The 15,750-nt window shown below is 42.3% G+C and overlaps 2 protein-coding genes and 1 long non-coding RNA gene across 3 annotated transcripts; 1 reads left to right on the forward strand and 2 right to left on the reverse strand.

Annotated features, from left to right (window-relative positions):
• Window positions 1-3,813: 3,813 nt before the first annotated feature.
• On the reverse strand, window positions 3,814-4,769 carry LOC115529195 (uncharacterized). Its single transcript, XR_003973486.1, has 2 exons — window positions 4,550-4,769; window positions 3,814-3,970 (listed from the first exon to the last, which is right to left on the reverse strand). It is a non-coding gene; the product is annotated as an uncharacterized LOC115529195 (long non-coding RNA).
• Window positions 4,770-8,021: 3,252 nt separating this feature from the next.
• Window positions 8,022-9,179, forward strand: LOC115529183 (myb-related transcription factor, partner of profilin-like). Its single transcript, XM_030337732.1, has 2 exons — window positions 8,022-8,650; window positions 8,800-9,179. The coding sequence occupies exons 1-2, from the start codon at window positions 8,248-8,250 to the stop codon at window positions 9,054-9,056; spliced, it is 660 nt and encodes a 219-aa protein (XP_030193592.1). The 5' UTR covers window positions 8,022-8,247; the 3' UTR covers window positions 9,057-9,179.
• Window positions 8,805-10,515, reverse strand: LOC115529180 (putative nuclease HARBI1). Its single transcript, XM_030337729.1, has 3 exons — window positions 9,530-10,515; window positions 9,074-9,440; window positions 8,805-8,939 (listed from the first exon to the last, which is right to left on the reverse strand). Exons 1-2 carry the CDS (start codon window positions 10,197-10,199, stop codon window positions 9,079-9,081), a joined length of 1,032 nt encoding a protein of 343 aa, XP_030193589.1. The 5' UTR covers window positions 10,200-10,515; the 3' UTR covers window positions 8,805-8,939; window positions 9,074-9,078.
• Between the last annotated feature and the right edge of the window lie 5,235 nt (window positions 10,516-15,750).

The raw sequence follows: 15,750 nt of genomic DNA on the forward strand, positions 1-15,750 counted from the left end.
GCTGTGGGCTCTGCTGCTGCGGCTCCCCGTTTAGCGCCATTGCTTCCACTGTTCTTTTGAATAGACGCAGTGCATTCTGGGGCAGTTGAGTACGTCTGGTAAGCTAGCGATGCTTACACAAAATCTTTCCGGAAGTAGAAGACATTCGGATACTACTCGCTTACCTAAAACTCGCTTACTACGTTCTGCTTACTCAATTTGACGTCATAGTTAGTAAGAGTAGTAAGCAAATAGGCGGTTTCGAACACACCCTATGGGTAGACATCTTATATGATAGACGGAGCATCGAATGCTACCGCCTACTGGCGCTGACGAGACGTGGGGCCGCCATCTTGGAGTGGTCATCCGCTCCACTCAGTGTAATCCATTTGGCTGGAGCAATGAACTGTCAGCGCATTTAATTAATCATACCTCACTGAATACCACATATTTTCATGCGGTTTTTTGTCATACGTGTAGCTATGATAAAGGCCACATGGTTTGGCGTGTTTTATTATTCAATACCAATTATACCAATAGTACGGCAATGTTAAACCTTGCTTGTGAAAAGTAATCCCCCGATTCCTATTGTGGATGGTCCGCCGATTTGAGCAGGAATACGCTGAACAACAGCCCGGCATCCTGTTTCTGCTGCTGTTGCTGCTCCCGGTTGACCACTCCAAGATGCTCGGCTTGCAGAGCGCACAGCATTTTTGTTGTGTGCTCTGCAAAAGACGCGCGTCATAGTTGTTCAGGTCTGTGCAAGACGGCTCCAAGTCGAACGCTAGTAAGTGGGTGCCATGCCGTAATTCCGACGCCTCATTGTTCCGACGTCTCAATGTTCCGAAATATTTCCCATTAGATCGACATGTCACTATTCCGACGGTTCAATGTTCCGAAAACGAAACCCATTGGTCCGAAGGTCCGTTAGTCCGACTTTTCGAAAAGGAGGCGCATTAGGCCGACGGTTCAATATGCCGAGTAGGAAAAATAGTTTTATACCTCGCTCGCTCCCTCTCCCTCTCTCTCTCAATCTCACTCTCACTCTCTGTCTCCAAAATACAACCTAGGCCTACATATCACGTTCACGATGAATTTTGGAGGGCAAAAAGACAACGCTTCACTTCATTTCGACACGGTGTTGCAGCACCATGGACAGAGAGCGGAGGTCTAATTCTCAACACACACACACACACACACACACACACACACACACACACACACACACACACACACACACACACACACACACACACACACACACAAAGTGAGAGTGAGAGAGAGAGGGAGCGAGCGAGGTATAAAACTCTTTTTCCTATTCGGCATATTGAACCGTCTGCCTAATGCGCCTCCTTTTTGAAACGTCGGACTAACGGACCTTCGGACCAATGGGTTTCGTTTTCGGAACATTGAACCGTCGGAATAGTGGCATGTCGATCTAATGGGAAATATTTCGGAACATAGAGACGTCAGAACAATGAGGCGTCGGAATTACGGGCAGGCCCCAGTAAGTGCGCGAGGCACGGAACTTCACCGAATTCAACAGCTGCTCTAAACACACACATATACATATATATATATATATATATATATATATACAAACACACAAAACAAACTCAGGTGATCATCACTTACACATCTTCAACGACGCACACTTCTTGTTTAGGGAAAACTCCAAACTCAGCCTGTAAACAAAATCGCTCCATTGCCTTTTTTTTCTCTGCGTTGTCTCTCCCCTCGGCAGTTTGCAGATACGCTCCGCTCCCAACCAATAAGCGCGTGAATCAGCATGCACTGAGTGCATGTTCGGTTCATGCCAGGCACATGTCAGTGATACAGCCAGGTCCTTTATAATCGCAGATCATATTTAACAGTGGCTTATAAGTCCATGGCTCCCCATTCCCCACACATCTTTATCTTTCTTGTTATTTTACTAGAAAAACTTAAGTAATACAAATTAATTTACAAATCCAAATAAAGGAGGTTAGAGGCTGTGTCCCAATTCATAGACCGCGTCCTTCGAAGGATGCGGCCTTCGTAGACCGCGAAGGACACTCCGAAGGCCGAAGAAATGGGACGGTCTAGCCTACGGAGCATTTCTGGTTTACGTAACAAACCGTTACCGCCCTTTCACTTGCATGACCACGCGCTGCTCCTGTCACCTAGCAACCCTGACAGCTGAACTGACCTGTTAGTAAACAGAAGTTAAACCGGACAGCCCGAAAAAAAGAAACCAACAAAAATTATTATTGATCATTATGTTTTTGTATATAGTAGTTTTATAATAATTGTTGTAAATAGTCACATGAATGTTTGTTGTAAATAGTTTTATTGTTGTATATGTTTTATAAGTTATATACGAATACATTAGTCAATACAAAAAAGTTAGTAAGGGTTTTAATAAATAGTTATTCAAAAAAGTTAGTTAAATAGTTAGTTAAATAAGTAAGTTTCAATAAATATGTAAATAATAATAAACAATGTGTTAAATATAACAGAACATAAGTTATTTGTCCACCAAACGCTCCAAAATTTAGAAAAACCTATCCATTCTTTTCCTGCTTTCCTGGGCTCTCTCCTCTGCCTCCCTTTGTAGCCTCATGTCCTCTTTTATTAACTGGAACATTGACATTTTACATTTACATTTAGGGCATTTAGCAGACGCTTTTATCCAAAGCGACTTACAATAAGTACATTTGTCATAAGAAGTGCATCAATATATCGCTGTCGGTACAGAAAGGATGTTCATAGAACCAAGTGCAAGTACCACAATCGCTAGGCTAACCCATTCCCCGTGTTACAGCCATGATAGCAGCTACTGCAGTTGCTACACAGTTAAGTACTATAAAGCCGCGAACACACCAAGCGCGTACCTCGCGTACCATGTACGCGCGTAACGCAGCTAAAATGTTGCTTGACCATTTTGTGTCAAAAATGGTCAGATACGCGCGTAACGCGCGTAGATGAGACCCCCCCCCCCCCCCCCCCAGCCTGTGGATTTAGGAGTCCGAGGAAGGAAACCCAAACGCCGCCGTGTTTGGGTGGATGATAGAGCTTGGATCGCGTTAGATTAAATAATCTCGGATATAAATAACAATAATCGGGTTAAATAACTTCACATGGTGTGTCTGGTGTGTTTCCAGCATTCGTAGTGTTGATCAGCAGATATATAGTCCGCCAAGACGTTGAGGTTGCTTAGTAACCAGAGACTCTGTCCATGCAAGTGAACGGAGCGTTCCCTCTTCGTCATAACTATCAAACCAAACATCCTTCACATTCACCGAGCGAACATTATGAAAGTAAAATGCACATTTCTCGCTAAAAATGTTTCCATAAAAGCACGTATGAGCGTTACTCGCGTAAAAAGTTCAATTTTTTGAACTCCTCGTACGCGCGTATATGTACGCGCGTATATATACGCGCGTATATATACGCGCGTATATATACGCGCGTATATATACGCGCCTCATACGCACCTAACGCGAGTAAAATGTTGCTTATACGCATGTAACGCTCGTACGCGTCTCATACGCGCGTAAACCAATGGTTCCCTATGGAAAAATTGCCGATTTTATACGCGTGATACGCGGGTAACGCTTTTGGTGTGGCCGTACCTTAATACAATACAACACAGGGTACAATGGTTGCCAGAAGGGGGAGGGTGGCTATGCAGTCGAGGTGGACTCTGAACAGGTGAATCTTGAGTCCTTTTCGGAAGATAGTGAGCGACTCTGGAACATGTCTTCCTCTCTGTCCCTCTTTCTGGACCTTGGCCCTCGCTGTCTTTCCTCCTCCTGATCTTGTCCTCAACCTCCTGATCCACCACTGCTGTACTTGGCCCTGGTGTGTTCTCAGGGATGGAGGCAATTAGGACAGGGGGGTTGGTGGAATGCATATGTCACAATACCTTATCCAAGGGGACAAACCAGGGCCAAGTGGCAGCAGTGGGTTTCCCACCTACCCCCTCTCCTGACCCTGGATACTTGCAATCCTAAGGCAGAGGAAATCAATCATGGCAGTTAACAACAAGAGCAGTATCAAAACAAATTTCAGCAAAAGTTTTTCTTTCTTTGCCTGCGGGGGAGACACCTTCCCCTGCAGGCCTATTTTCTCCAGAATTGTCCTAAACAGTAAACACAGAGACATTATTAATCAGAGAAAACAAGAGACACATTTATCAATCATGTTAATAGCCCATGTTAACAATAGGCCATTTATAATATATATATTTGACCATCTTGTAAAGGTTACATTTAAATTAGCCCTCATCCTATATGAAGCCCATAATAATAAGACAACCAGTAGAAGTCAAAACACCCTTTTTCTTTGTGTGTTTTTCTAGTGCGGTCTAGTACTGATGCGAGCTGTGACTTTTTTTTGTCTTTCTTTCTTTAATAACCCAAAATAGGACATCGTAGTAAACGATTTCTGGGGATGTTGTATCGGTCCTGCTGTTTAATGAGGGCTAATTTAACTAACCTTTACAAGATGGTCAAATGAAGATATATAAATGGCCTATAATAATTTTTATAAACTAACTTACGATATAAATAAACGATTGTTTCTTTACCCCCAAGCCACACTTGCTGAGTATTTCACCCCAGTGAACAGCTCATCATTCTCCCCCCTCAATAGAATAAATCGAGCAGTATGCTGCTGGCCCCCTAAACCAAAACCAAATGTTAGAATTAGTTTTGCTTTACACTACCAAACCAAAGCAGCTTAAATAGCAAAATAACCAAGTTAACTGTGTAATCAATCCCAACGTCTGTAACGTTACGGTCTGAAAACCAGGGTCCACAACCTGTGTTCGCGTTGGTCCATTTATCTAACCTTACAGAATAGCAAATTATCTATATAATCGCCACAATTTCGGTAAATATAACCATTTTAACCTCTTATTTGAAACTACAGGGCTTGACGGGTGTTCTTAGTTAACGTTACAGCGTCACTAACTGTAACGTTACCTAACTTATATTGCCTATTACTTCAATGAAAAAAGTTTTAAGGGCCCTTGTTTTTTTAAACATTTGTATCGTTAAATACTCGAGTGACTAGAAACCAAATACTTACATTTAAATGCAAAACTTAAATCGCCATTCTCCGCCATCTCCATTGATTGAGTGCGCAATGAATCTTGGGAGGGATACGTTGGGCCGTGAAGGATCTTGGGATACGTTGGGCCGCGAAGGATACAGCCGATGCATCCTTCAAATCCGGGAAAAGAAGGCTGCATTCGTAGGCCGCATTTGAAGGACCCTTGGAATTGGGACAGCACTTGGCGCGTCGCTGTGACGCAATCGGCGTCGACGCATCCTTCGAATGCAGCCTTCGAAGGATGCGTCCTAGGAATTGGGACACAGCCACAGTCTGGTCCGCGTGGCCCGGAAGTAGGGGAGAGGAGCCGGTGTGACGTATTACCCTGGGCTTCCTCATTTGTCTGTGGTGCTGCCTTCTGTGGCTGAAGTATTTATTGCAGCGTTCAGTAAGGTCTTGCTCCCCTTGTGGCTATGTATAGTATTTACGGCTTATATGTTTGGTCCTACTTCCTAGTGGTTAAGTGAGGGAAATACAGCTTGGGTTCTTAAAATACGTAACAGCCTAAAGACAGTTAAAGGTCTAATAAAAGATCCCTTATTATTACTGTAGAGATGGCTATGATGAACTTTATTATGATGTGTAACATGTAACATACAATTCCCAGCATTTAGATCTAACGTAACGAGCCTATTAGGTTAATTTGATTGCTGATCAAAAGGAGAAGTCTTATTTTATTTTAGGTTACATATATCTTTGCGTGCATGTCACACATTGCTATCATATTATTTCAATCAGATTTAAACCACTCAAAACAGATTGTGCACGAGCGATGGGTTTAATTATTATTATTTTTTTTAGGTTTCTCTTCAGGATCAATACTGAATTTTCCAAGTGCACGGCGAAGTTCCAGACGAGCAAGAAGACAAATAAGATGGTGCAGAGGAAGCAGGTGTCCCTCAATCCCCACGTGGCTGCATTCATAAGGGACTTCACCGAATTTGATTGGCAGAATTTCTAAGGTAAGATTTTAATTGAATGACTATTATGGGCAAATAAGACAGTGCACATAGTCAAGTAGACTAATTAATTAACAGTAACCAAATGAACATACCACCTATATTTCACAGTGCTACTGCACATAGGGCAGTCTTGAGTCCAGTGACATTTTTTTTGGCTCTGTACTCCATCAGAATGCAATTGAAAGGGGCCAATACATATCATGTCAAGACTTATATTTTCATTCACTTAGCCTTTTAAAATTGCTTGTCCAGTGTGATAAGTGAAGAGCAGTGTCCCTGTGCCTTCACACTGTTTTAATAATGTGAGTTTTGCATTTTTAATTATTTTTTGCTGAGTCAACTTATTTTTTTTTCCCTTTACAGACCACTTTCAGAACTTGACAGGGTTTCAGCCTGCGTTGCTGTACCAGGAGCTGCTGCTTCGATTGATAAATACAGGGTGTCCGCGGAGGTCTTAAAAGTCTTAAAAAGTCTTAAATTCATTTTTCTAAATTTAAGGCCTTAAAAAGTCTTAAATTCGTCAAAAATGTCATATGCTGGTCTTAAATTTATAACTCGGGAGGTCTTAAATTTGTCGGGGCAGGGCTATTTAATTTTTTATTTTTCTTGCTAGCTGCATATATAAACGGATGTCTGCGCGCTTGCTAGCTAGTCTGTAACAATGGGTTGCAAAAAAGTTCAACGTCAGTTGGCTGGAAGACGTCCGTTTCCGAGGATGGCTAGCGTCCGTTGCCACCCCAGAACAGGCCACATGTATTCCGTGCAAAAGTAGCCTACATTCAAGCTCGGCACCATGGGGATTAAGGCTGTAGTCAGCCATATGCAGAGCCAAAAAAATAAAACCTCTGCCAGGAGCCACACACAGACCCCAGCCATTTCTACGTTTTGCATCTCTGCCCCGGCGCCACCGCCGCAGACGGTCCGCGCTGCTAGCACTGACCTGAGGGTAGCATTTGGTGCGACACCAACACTGAAAGCGGAGGTGTTGTGGATTCTAAACACAGTGGTCAAGCACCAGTCATACAACTCGAATGAGGGGATAGGAGTTCTCTTCGGTTTGATGTTCCCTGACTCTCAAATCGCGAGCACCTTTACTGCTGGAAGGGACAAAACGGCGTATATAACTCGCTTCGGACTAGCGCCTTTCATCCGAAATGAGCTAATCTGCAGCGTCAACAAGGCTGATTTTGTTTTGACGTTTGAGACGTTTGAACCACGCCACTAAAAGCAAGCAACTTGACGTGCACGTCCGATATTGGGTCGGAGATCAAGTGCATTCCCGGTACTTGGGCTCGCAATTCATGGGGCCCCAAATATATGGGGGTAAAAGGGATGATGATACATAATATTTTTTAGACAATATGCAGAATCTTTTCACGGACGAATTAACACGGTCGGCTATTTTTGCCAGCACGCCACCCTAGCCATATTATGGGCAACCGTGTTCCCCTTGGCTGTGATTTGAACTTTGAATTCCTCGTAGGAGTTCATAATAATACATTGCTCGCCCTGGATGAAATACACCGCTCTTGCGCGATTTATTTTGCAAAGGGTGAGTCAAATGACGCGAGAAACGCCCCTTCTATGTGAACGCGAATTGAACCTAAAGCGGAAAACCTGGTTCAACTAATTTAATCTAAAGTGAGCATCGTGGTACCATTTAACTGTGATTGCGAGTTGCGGCTCTGTCGAGCCAGGTTTTCCCAAGAAAGCCTGGGTATGTTCAACGAGGTTTGTGGTATACCCCCCAGGTCTTACTGAAGGCATTTATTTAATGGTGAAAATATTATCAGTGGGGTAAATATCGACTGCCCGGGGGCCCAGACGCTGTCCCCCCCCCCCCCCCCTCTCAACAACTCACAACTTGGGTGCACCATAAATACCCAAATTACAAATGTAGGCGCACCAGTGCACCCAAGGAAAAAGTTAGTCTGGAGCCCTGGGGCCTCATGTACAAAGACTTGCGTGGATTTCTTAGTAAAACTTTGCGGACGCCAAAATTTGGAAAGCTGCTGCGCACAAATAAATCCGGATGTATCAATCCTTGCGTAAGCACGATTTCACGCAGATTCTCTTTGTACATCCCAATTAACGTGAAATTGTGCGCACGTGCACGAGCCCGACTCTCCGCCCAGTCTCCTCCCTCATTTAATATGCTAATTAGTATAAACAGGCCTGCAGTAGTGCGCTTGTTAGGAGATAGGAGATAATGGATAAAGCAAGAAAGAAGAACTTTAGCGAATGCGAGGTGGAAGTGCTGATTTCGGAGGTAGAGGCCAGAAATAAAATCTTGTTTGGCTCTCTTTCCTCCGGAATCAGCACTAAAACAAAAAAACTGGCGTGGGAATCGGTAGCAAAATCTGTTAATGAGGTTGGGGCGGAAAGCCGAACTGTGGCGGATATAAAAAAAAAGTGGTCGGACATAAAAGTTGATGTCAAAAAAAAGGTCTCTGCCCACCGGAGAAGCGTGGGTCAGACGGGCAGCGGAGCCGGAGTCGGGGAGCTCGCCCTATTCGAGCAGAGGGTGGCCGCAGTGCTGGGGGATCGGCTCCTTTTTGGCGTGGTCCCGCCAGCCGAAGGGGATTCCGACTTGGCCCAGGATCCCACGGAAGGTACAATTGTTTTCATATATTTGAAGAACTTTTATACCTGCTAGTATAGGCCCTAGCCTGCATTTCCGTATACATGATTAATGTTTAGCCAGCAATAAAACGCGTTCTCCTCAATGTGATTGTAATTTATATACATTCTTTAATCACAGACAGCCAAGGACCAAGTGGCGCACAGCTGATGGTGCCAGAGGAAGACCCCCAGCCAGGCGTGTCCGGCGTCTCCGTCTCCACTGCCCATTGCCCCCCTTCTGCTGCCAGTGGGAAAGGCCGGGTTTTAACTCGCGCTGTGCTGGACTCGCAGGAGGAGATCGTTAAGGGAATTCAGGAGATGAATTCGAACCTCAAAGAAATAACGGAGGCCTTACAAGCAATTAGTCTCACATTCAAAGAACTAGTTAAAAAATGAATGTTGTCTCCGTTTACCTTTTTTATATTCTGCCTATTAACTGCTGCAGGATTCGAATGGCCTCTACATTGGGCTGCGCATTGTTTGGTCCGGGGTCTGGGTCTTCTGGGAGGTCCATTACCTCGCGTAATGACACGCCGTGCCTGTGCGCAACATTGTGCAGAACCCCACATGCCTGCACAATGCGGCACACCTTTTCAGGGTGATAGAGCAGCATTCCCCCGCTCCGGTCAAGGCAGCGCCACCGGCTCTTCAGCTGCCCTATCGCTCTTTCCACGACTGTCCGAGTGCGTGCATGGATATCATTATATCTCTGCTCTCGGACAGTCTGTGGGTTGGCGAGGGGGGTTAACAGCCATGGCCGTAAGGCGTAACCGCTGTCTCCTTAGGAGTAATAGGTACAATTACAGCATAGGCTACCCAACATGTCTAGATTTCAGTAAATTCACTTTAAAGTGTTTTAAATTGCTTACCAATTAGCCACCCATCACACACTCTTCCAGCCTCCAACCTATTCCCAACCGAGCTGTTTCTCAGGACGAATGAATCATGGGTTGACCCAGGCCACCTTGCCACGATATTCGTAAGGCGCATTTGGGCATCACAGATTATTTGCACGTTTAAGGAATGGAAGTGTTTCCTATTAACGTACTCATATTCCCCTTCAGATGGCGCCTTTATTGCAATGTGTGTGCAGTCGATCGCTCCGATTACATTGGGAAAACCGGCTATCGCTGCAAATTGCGCTTTGATGTTTGCTTGGTTTACTGCATCATATGGAAACCGTATATACCTGGCTGAGATGCGGATGATCCCGTTTAAAACAGGCGGAATGGCGCGGCTCAGAGCTCCCTGACTCATTCCTGACCGGTCAGCCAATTCCCTCTGGAATGATCCTGTTGCTAGAAAACCAAGCGTAGTCAGGACTTGTATTGGAACTGTCAATGCGTGACTCCTCGCCGTCTGCCTCTCCAAACCCGGGCTCAACTCAGTACATAGTTCCAAGAGGATAGCTCTTGGAAATCTGAATCGGCTGATAAGCCAGTCATCATCATGAGCCAAAAAATCGTAATAATCACGGAACACTCGTTCATTTCGAATGTGACCATTCGCAATATCTTCTAATAAGGCCAACACTGCCATTGTCAACCTATCGATTATTGCCACATTTTGCACCTGCTTTTATATTCTCATTTAATTTGATGCATGTTGACGATAGGTTGTTCCCATACACCCAAGGTGTCAATAATATACACATAATTCGAAATTGGCCGACTGGTTTATTGATGGATTGATTTTAAGTAACAATCTTGCGCTTAATCCACTCAGCATCATATAATAATATTGCAGTCAAGAATTTCACAACAAATGTGTGAAGAGAGATCATATGTCATGCGTGGTCCGGAAAATATGTAACGTTTAATAAACAAGCCATCACTGAAAATAATATTGCTGGGGGTTCCTTTGAATTTCCTTTTCATTCCAATATTGACAATTTAGTTTTATGGGTCTGTTTAAGTTTAGCCTAACAACAGTGTCACATTATGCGTCTCGACAACAATAACGCATTATTGAAGTGCATTTAAGATCACGCATCCCGATGTTCAAATCCACTTTGAACTCGCCTCATATTGCAATATTACTTCTTGACTCGTGATCGCGTAGGCCTCATGTTGTTGCGCTGATTTGCCTCTATGTGCCGCCAACTGACAATGCAGCAGAAATGTGCGTAAGCCAGGCATTTAGTTTGCGTGGAGAACCGCACTTTCTCACGTCAAGTCAGTCTTCGTACATCCGAACGTTTGCGTGAGAAGTTGCTTACGCAGCTTTTTTGTGCGTAAGCAAGCTTTGTACATGAGGCCCCTGGAGTATCACTTTATGTTCAATAAACAGACAGAAAGTAAACTTGAATGAGTCTCATTGAGTGACACACATGCTATGCTTGGGTTGTAATACAGCGGGATCCCCCCCACCATCGCGGGTTTAAGGTCTTAAATTTCATTCAAGGTGGTATTAAAAAGGTCTTAAAAAGTCTTAAATTTGACTTGCTGAAACCTGCAGATACCCTGAAATAATAATAATAAATAATGTTGATAGATAATATAATATATAATATTGTGTTTTATTTATATGCATGGACAATGAGAGTGGGTCCAGGTTTGGTACGTTGGCATTTTCCACCCTGCAGTCATTTGTATACTCCAAAACTACTTTTGCCCAAGAGTTTTTCGTCTAAAAAAGGCCCTGTGTTTTATCCCTGTTGGCTTTCCGCTCCCTGTCTTCTGTTCTTCAGTATCTCCCCATTTATTGAGTATTTAGTTCCTGAACCACTCACATTCATAACACTTCATTAAAAAAGTGATAACACACTGATGTTGTATATATATAATTTTAATATTGTTGTAATATTGTTGTTGTTTGTTTTCTATTTTTTTTTTTAAAGATACTATATGTATATATTAGAGCTGTCAAGCGATTAAAATATTTAATCGTGATTAATCGCATTAATGTCATAGTTAACTCTAATTAATCGCAAATTATTTTTCTATGCTAAATATCCCTTGATTTTTTAGTCCCATAATTCTTCTCATTTTAATTCTCTTATCAACATGGTGAAGTGCATCGGCTTGCCTTGTGCAAATGATTTTTTATTGATAACAACATTGGCATATACTGTACACTGATCAAAACAGGACGATACAAAAAAAGAGCCTATAGTGCAATTAAACGACTACTTTGAACGAATGTAATTTGAACATAGCAGTCAGGCTACTACTTCTTTGTTTTGAGCCAAAGGAAAAAAAAAATATATATATTTTTTTTTATAAAATAATTGCGTTAATCGCGCGATAAAAAATTTAACGCCGTTAAATTTGGTTTGCGTTAACGCCGTTAATAACGCGTTTAACTGACAGCTCTAATATATATATATACGATAAATTGTTTGATATTGTTGTTTATTGCTGTTGATTGTTGTTTATGTTTTTGTATTATAAAAAATATTTACAAAAAAAAGCTTTTTTTTGTAAATCAATCCCTCAAATGTCTATAGCTATAGAAAATGTATTTTATTCTGATAAATAGAGTTTGTTATACAGTAGAACTGTCATATAAATAACAGTAAAAGTAAGAATACTGGCATATAAATAACAGTAAAAGTAAGAATAATTTAACAGTATAAAAAACCTGTAAAATGAGATACAGTATTGTACTGTTATATATTTAACAGTAGTACTCAAACTAAAAACATAAATAACAGTAAAATACTGTACTTAATGTTACAGTACAATACAACTACTGTAAAACAAACGACAGTACTGTTGTCCTACTGTTATAAGTTTTGACAGTAGTTTTACTGTGATAGGAAATACATCAACTACTGGATAATTGTTGCCAGTAAGTTACTGTTAATTTAACATTAAATCGTTTACAGTGTACTTTTAATAACCTAAACATACGTCAATTGATTTGGATCGGTTTTAAGTTATTTTCTCGGCCTAGGAAGGGGCTAGAAACATAATTCCTGCAGATTCAGGATCGGACCGAGCCCAGCTACTCACCCAGTGGTGGACTGGGACAATAATTCAGGCCGGGAATTTGATGCCATTCCAGGCCACCCTTCTCATGCAGACCACCATACCTCTAGTTGTGTATTCTAACACTATTTGATAGTTAAAAGAGATTTAGGAGTGACCGATGAGTTATCTATTTGAATATATGATTTTCATTGAAAACCCTGTTTTCAAATGTTATAGCAATGGATGAATACTCAAAAACTATTGGGGGCAGCAGCCATAGGATACACAAATGTACAAGGCAAGACACACAAAACAATGGGCCTATATTTGTAAAAAGAGAGACAAATACTAGCTTGGATGTTCAATAATTAACTTTACTTTCAAGCATCAAACATATAAAACATTTATCAAAACTGGAATATATTAATTTCTTTAAATTTAACAAGCAACAATGTAAGAACAACAAAGAAGAACTTAGAATACAATATTCACTCATTAGTGTCAATAAAGTAGATCACTAAGAGTAACCAGTCAGCGATTATCCCTAGTAAACCAGTAGGCGGCGCAGTAGCTCACTGCTCTCTGCCATCTTGTCAATAATGTCATCTTTGTCAAGTGCCATTAGAATCTCCTTCTCTGTTGCCATCAGCATGAATGCTTCTAAGTTCTCTTGATTGAGGGAGGTTCTCAGGCGATTCTTCACAAGTTTCAGAGTAGAGAAGGTCCTCTCACAGGCCACCTGTGAGACTGATAGTGTGAGGATGAACTTGTAGCCCAAACCAATGATATGATATGCATCTGTGAGCAGATTGTACTGTGACAGGAGTAAATAGCAGCATACCAGGCAGTTTTTACAGGTTGAACAACTTGTGCTCACAAACTCCACACTTTCATCAAGATCCTCTCCAGAGTCATCACTGGTGGTGGCAGCCCTGGTGTTGTACTCCTCTTGTAGTGATTGTTTGAGTCTTTCCCAGTGTTGTGCAAGGCTAGTCAGTTCAGCCTGCAATGCTTCAACAGTGGCACGGTCATCAAATTTCAACAAGCATTTGCTGAGCTCCTTCATGGCTGTGTTTGGAAGGCCCTTTTCTCTGATTTCAGGAAAGCGTTTAGGATCCATGCAGGAGACATCTGCACAGAGCACTGCATTTGCTGCATAACGATGGTGGATACTATCCACAACAGTGTCCAGTATCACATTGTGGATTTTGATTTCATAATTTTTGTCAGCATTAGCAATGAGGTCATCTTCTGCCAATTCACCTGGCCTTCTCTTCTTTTTTTTTGTTCTCTTCTCTGGCAGAGCAGTTTGAGCTTCAGCATCACAGTTCTGCTGTTCTTCCAGAATGCCATTGGCCCACTCAACAAAGTTGTCTGCTGCCTTCTTCACACTCTGAAAGTCTCTTGCATACTTTCTCAGATTATCCTCTGTTCCAGTCACAAGGTGTTGTGCTGTCACAAAATCTATCCCACTTGTTTGCAAATATTTCGAGAGAGGGGATGTGTTCTCAAAGATCCTGAGATAAATCTCAGCTGTGAGAATCGTCTCATACCTTAGCAGAGCATCTTTGTACCCTTGGGCCTTGCTTCGGGTAGAAGGTTTTATGGTCATGTCCTTTTCAATTTTCTCCATAGTGATGATGATATCTGTGTAGAGTGCCTGGTTGGGCTTTGCAAAGCCTCCGAAGACTTTCTTCAATGCTTCATCTTTAGCCCACCAGCGTGTTTCACCAATGACACCTAGCCGCCTGCGTCTCTTGTCCTCAGTGGTTTCCTCCCATAGGTGCATGCGCTTATAGGAGTCTCGAATTAACACTGCAATGTCGTTCAGGAGACAGAAAAGGGATTCGCTTGCAACAACAACCCGAGTGGTGTCACTCAGCACAAGATTTAGGATGTGTGAGTAACACCAAATGTGGACTTGGTTGGGAGATACTTCTGTAATCAATGCAGAGAAGCCTCTGTATTTTCCCTGCATATTAGCTGCTCCATCTGTTGCATTGCCAACGCAATGTTTGATGTCTATGTCCATCTTTGCAAGTGTCTCTTTTACAAGGTCCACAAAGTACTGTCCAGTTGATGACTCACAGTCAATGACAGCAATGAGTCTCTCATGGACAACAGTAGTGACATATCGCAGAACTACTGCACATTGGTCTTTGGATGTCAAATCCTGTGTTGTGTCCAGTTGTACAGAGAACATCCCTGCCCTTTTCACTTCAACAGCAATTGTCTGCTGAATCAATGACCTGATGACTTCAATAACTTTATTTACTGTCGTTTTGGACATCATTGTTACCAATGACCCTCTTCCTTTACTTCCCATCTGTTTTTTACTCTTCTCAATACAATCCTTAACGTGCTCTTGTAGGCAGACATCATATTTGCTCAGCAACAAAATTAGTTCAAGAAAGTTGCCATGGTTGCTGGCGATGTTTTCCAATGTATACGCAGCTTCTTGGCTGTGTCCTCTGTAGCTAAGCCCGCATTTACCGATAACTTTTACTACATTTATGACACGTTCCATGACCTGCCTCCTCTTTCTGATCTGCTCTCTTTGAATAGACATTTGTTTGTCACTCAAAAGGCTACAAATGTCTGCCCTGCTGGCTCTGAGAAAAAAGGCTTCTGCACTCTCTCTGTGAGTCTTGCTTCTCTCATGCTCCTGTACCCTCTGATGGGCATGTTTCCAATCATGCATCCCTCCTTTGGCAAATGTACTTTCACTGGCAGAGGGTTTTGCAAATGCTAGACATACTGAACAGAACAAGGAGTGAGTTCCTTCATTGTATGTCAGCCATTTTCTGTTGGTGCCATCTTTGGAATTGAATACATTAGGGATGATTCTTTGAGTGGTTTGTTTTGGGTGGTTCTTAAAAAATAAGTCATAGTCCTTGGGCTGAGGGCGGGCAAAATAATCAAATGAATGTTCTGTTTTCTCCCTTTCATTTTCTCCTGTGCTAGACTCTGAACCTGTCTCTCTCTCTCCCTCTTCCTCAACTTCAACGTCTGGTTGCTCTGCAGAATGAGATTGACAAGTATAGCCTGATTATAAACTTGTATTACATATTATGCAGTCATCAATTGTATTCTTCCTGATTACACTCTTACTGATAGTTTCATTAATAAATCACCTATTAATCTAAAAGCATACTCTGTGTGCTCTTAAGTGGTAC

This window comes from Gadus morhua, chromosome 17 (genome assembly GCF_902167405.1).
Source record: "Gadus morhua chromosome 17, gadMor3.0, whole genome shotgun sequence".
NCBI classification, from domain to species: Eukaryota; Metazoa; Chordata; class Actinopteri; order Gadiformes; family Gadidae; genus Gadus; species Gadus morhua.

Excerpts from the sequence above, each read along its gene's own strand:
- LOC115529180 (XM_030337729.1), bottom strand. The coding sequence starts at position 10,199 with ATGGCAGTGTTGGCCTTATTAGAAGATATTGCGAATGGTCACATTCGA. Across the intron at positions 9,441-9,529 it reads GTGTGATGGGTGGCTAATTG|GAGACAGCGGTTACGCCTTA; the intron begins GTAAGCAATTTA and ends ATTACTCCTAAG.
- LOC115529183 (XM_030337732.1), top strand. The coding sequence starts at position 8,248 with ATGGATAAAGCAAGAAAGAAGAACTTTAGCGAATGCGAGGTGGAAGTG. Across the intron at positions 8,651-8,799 it reads GGCCCAGGATCCCACGGAAG|ACAGCCAAGGACCAAGTGGC; the intron begins GTACAATTGTTT and ends CTTTAATCACAG.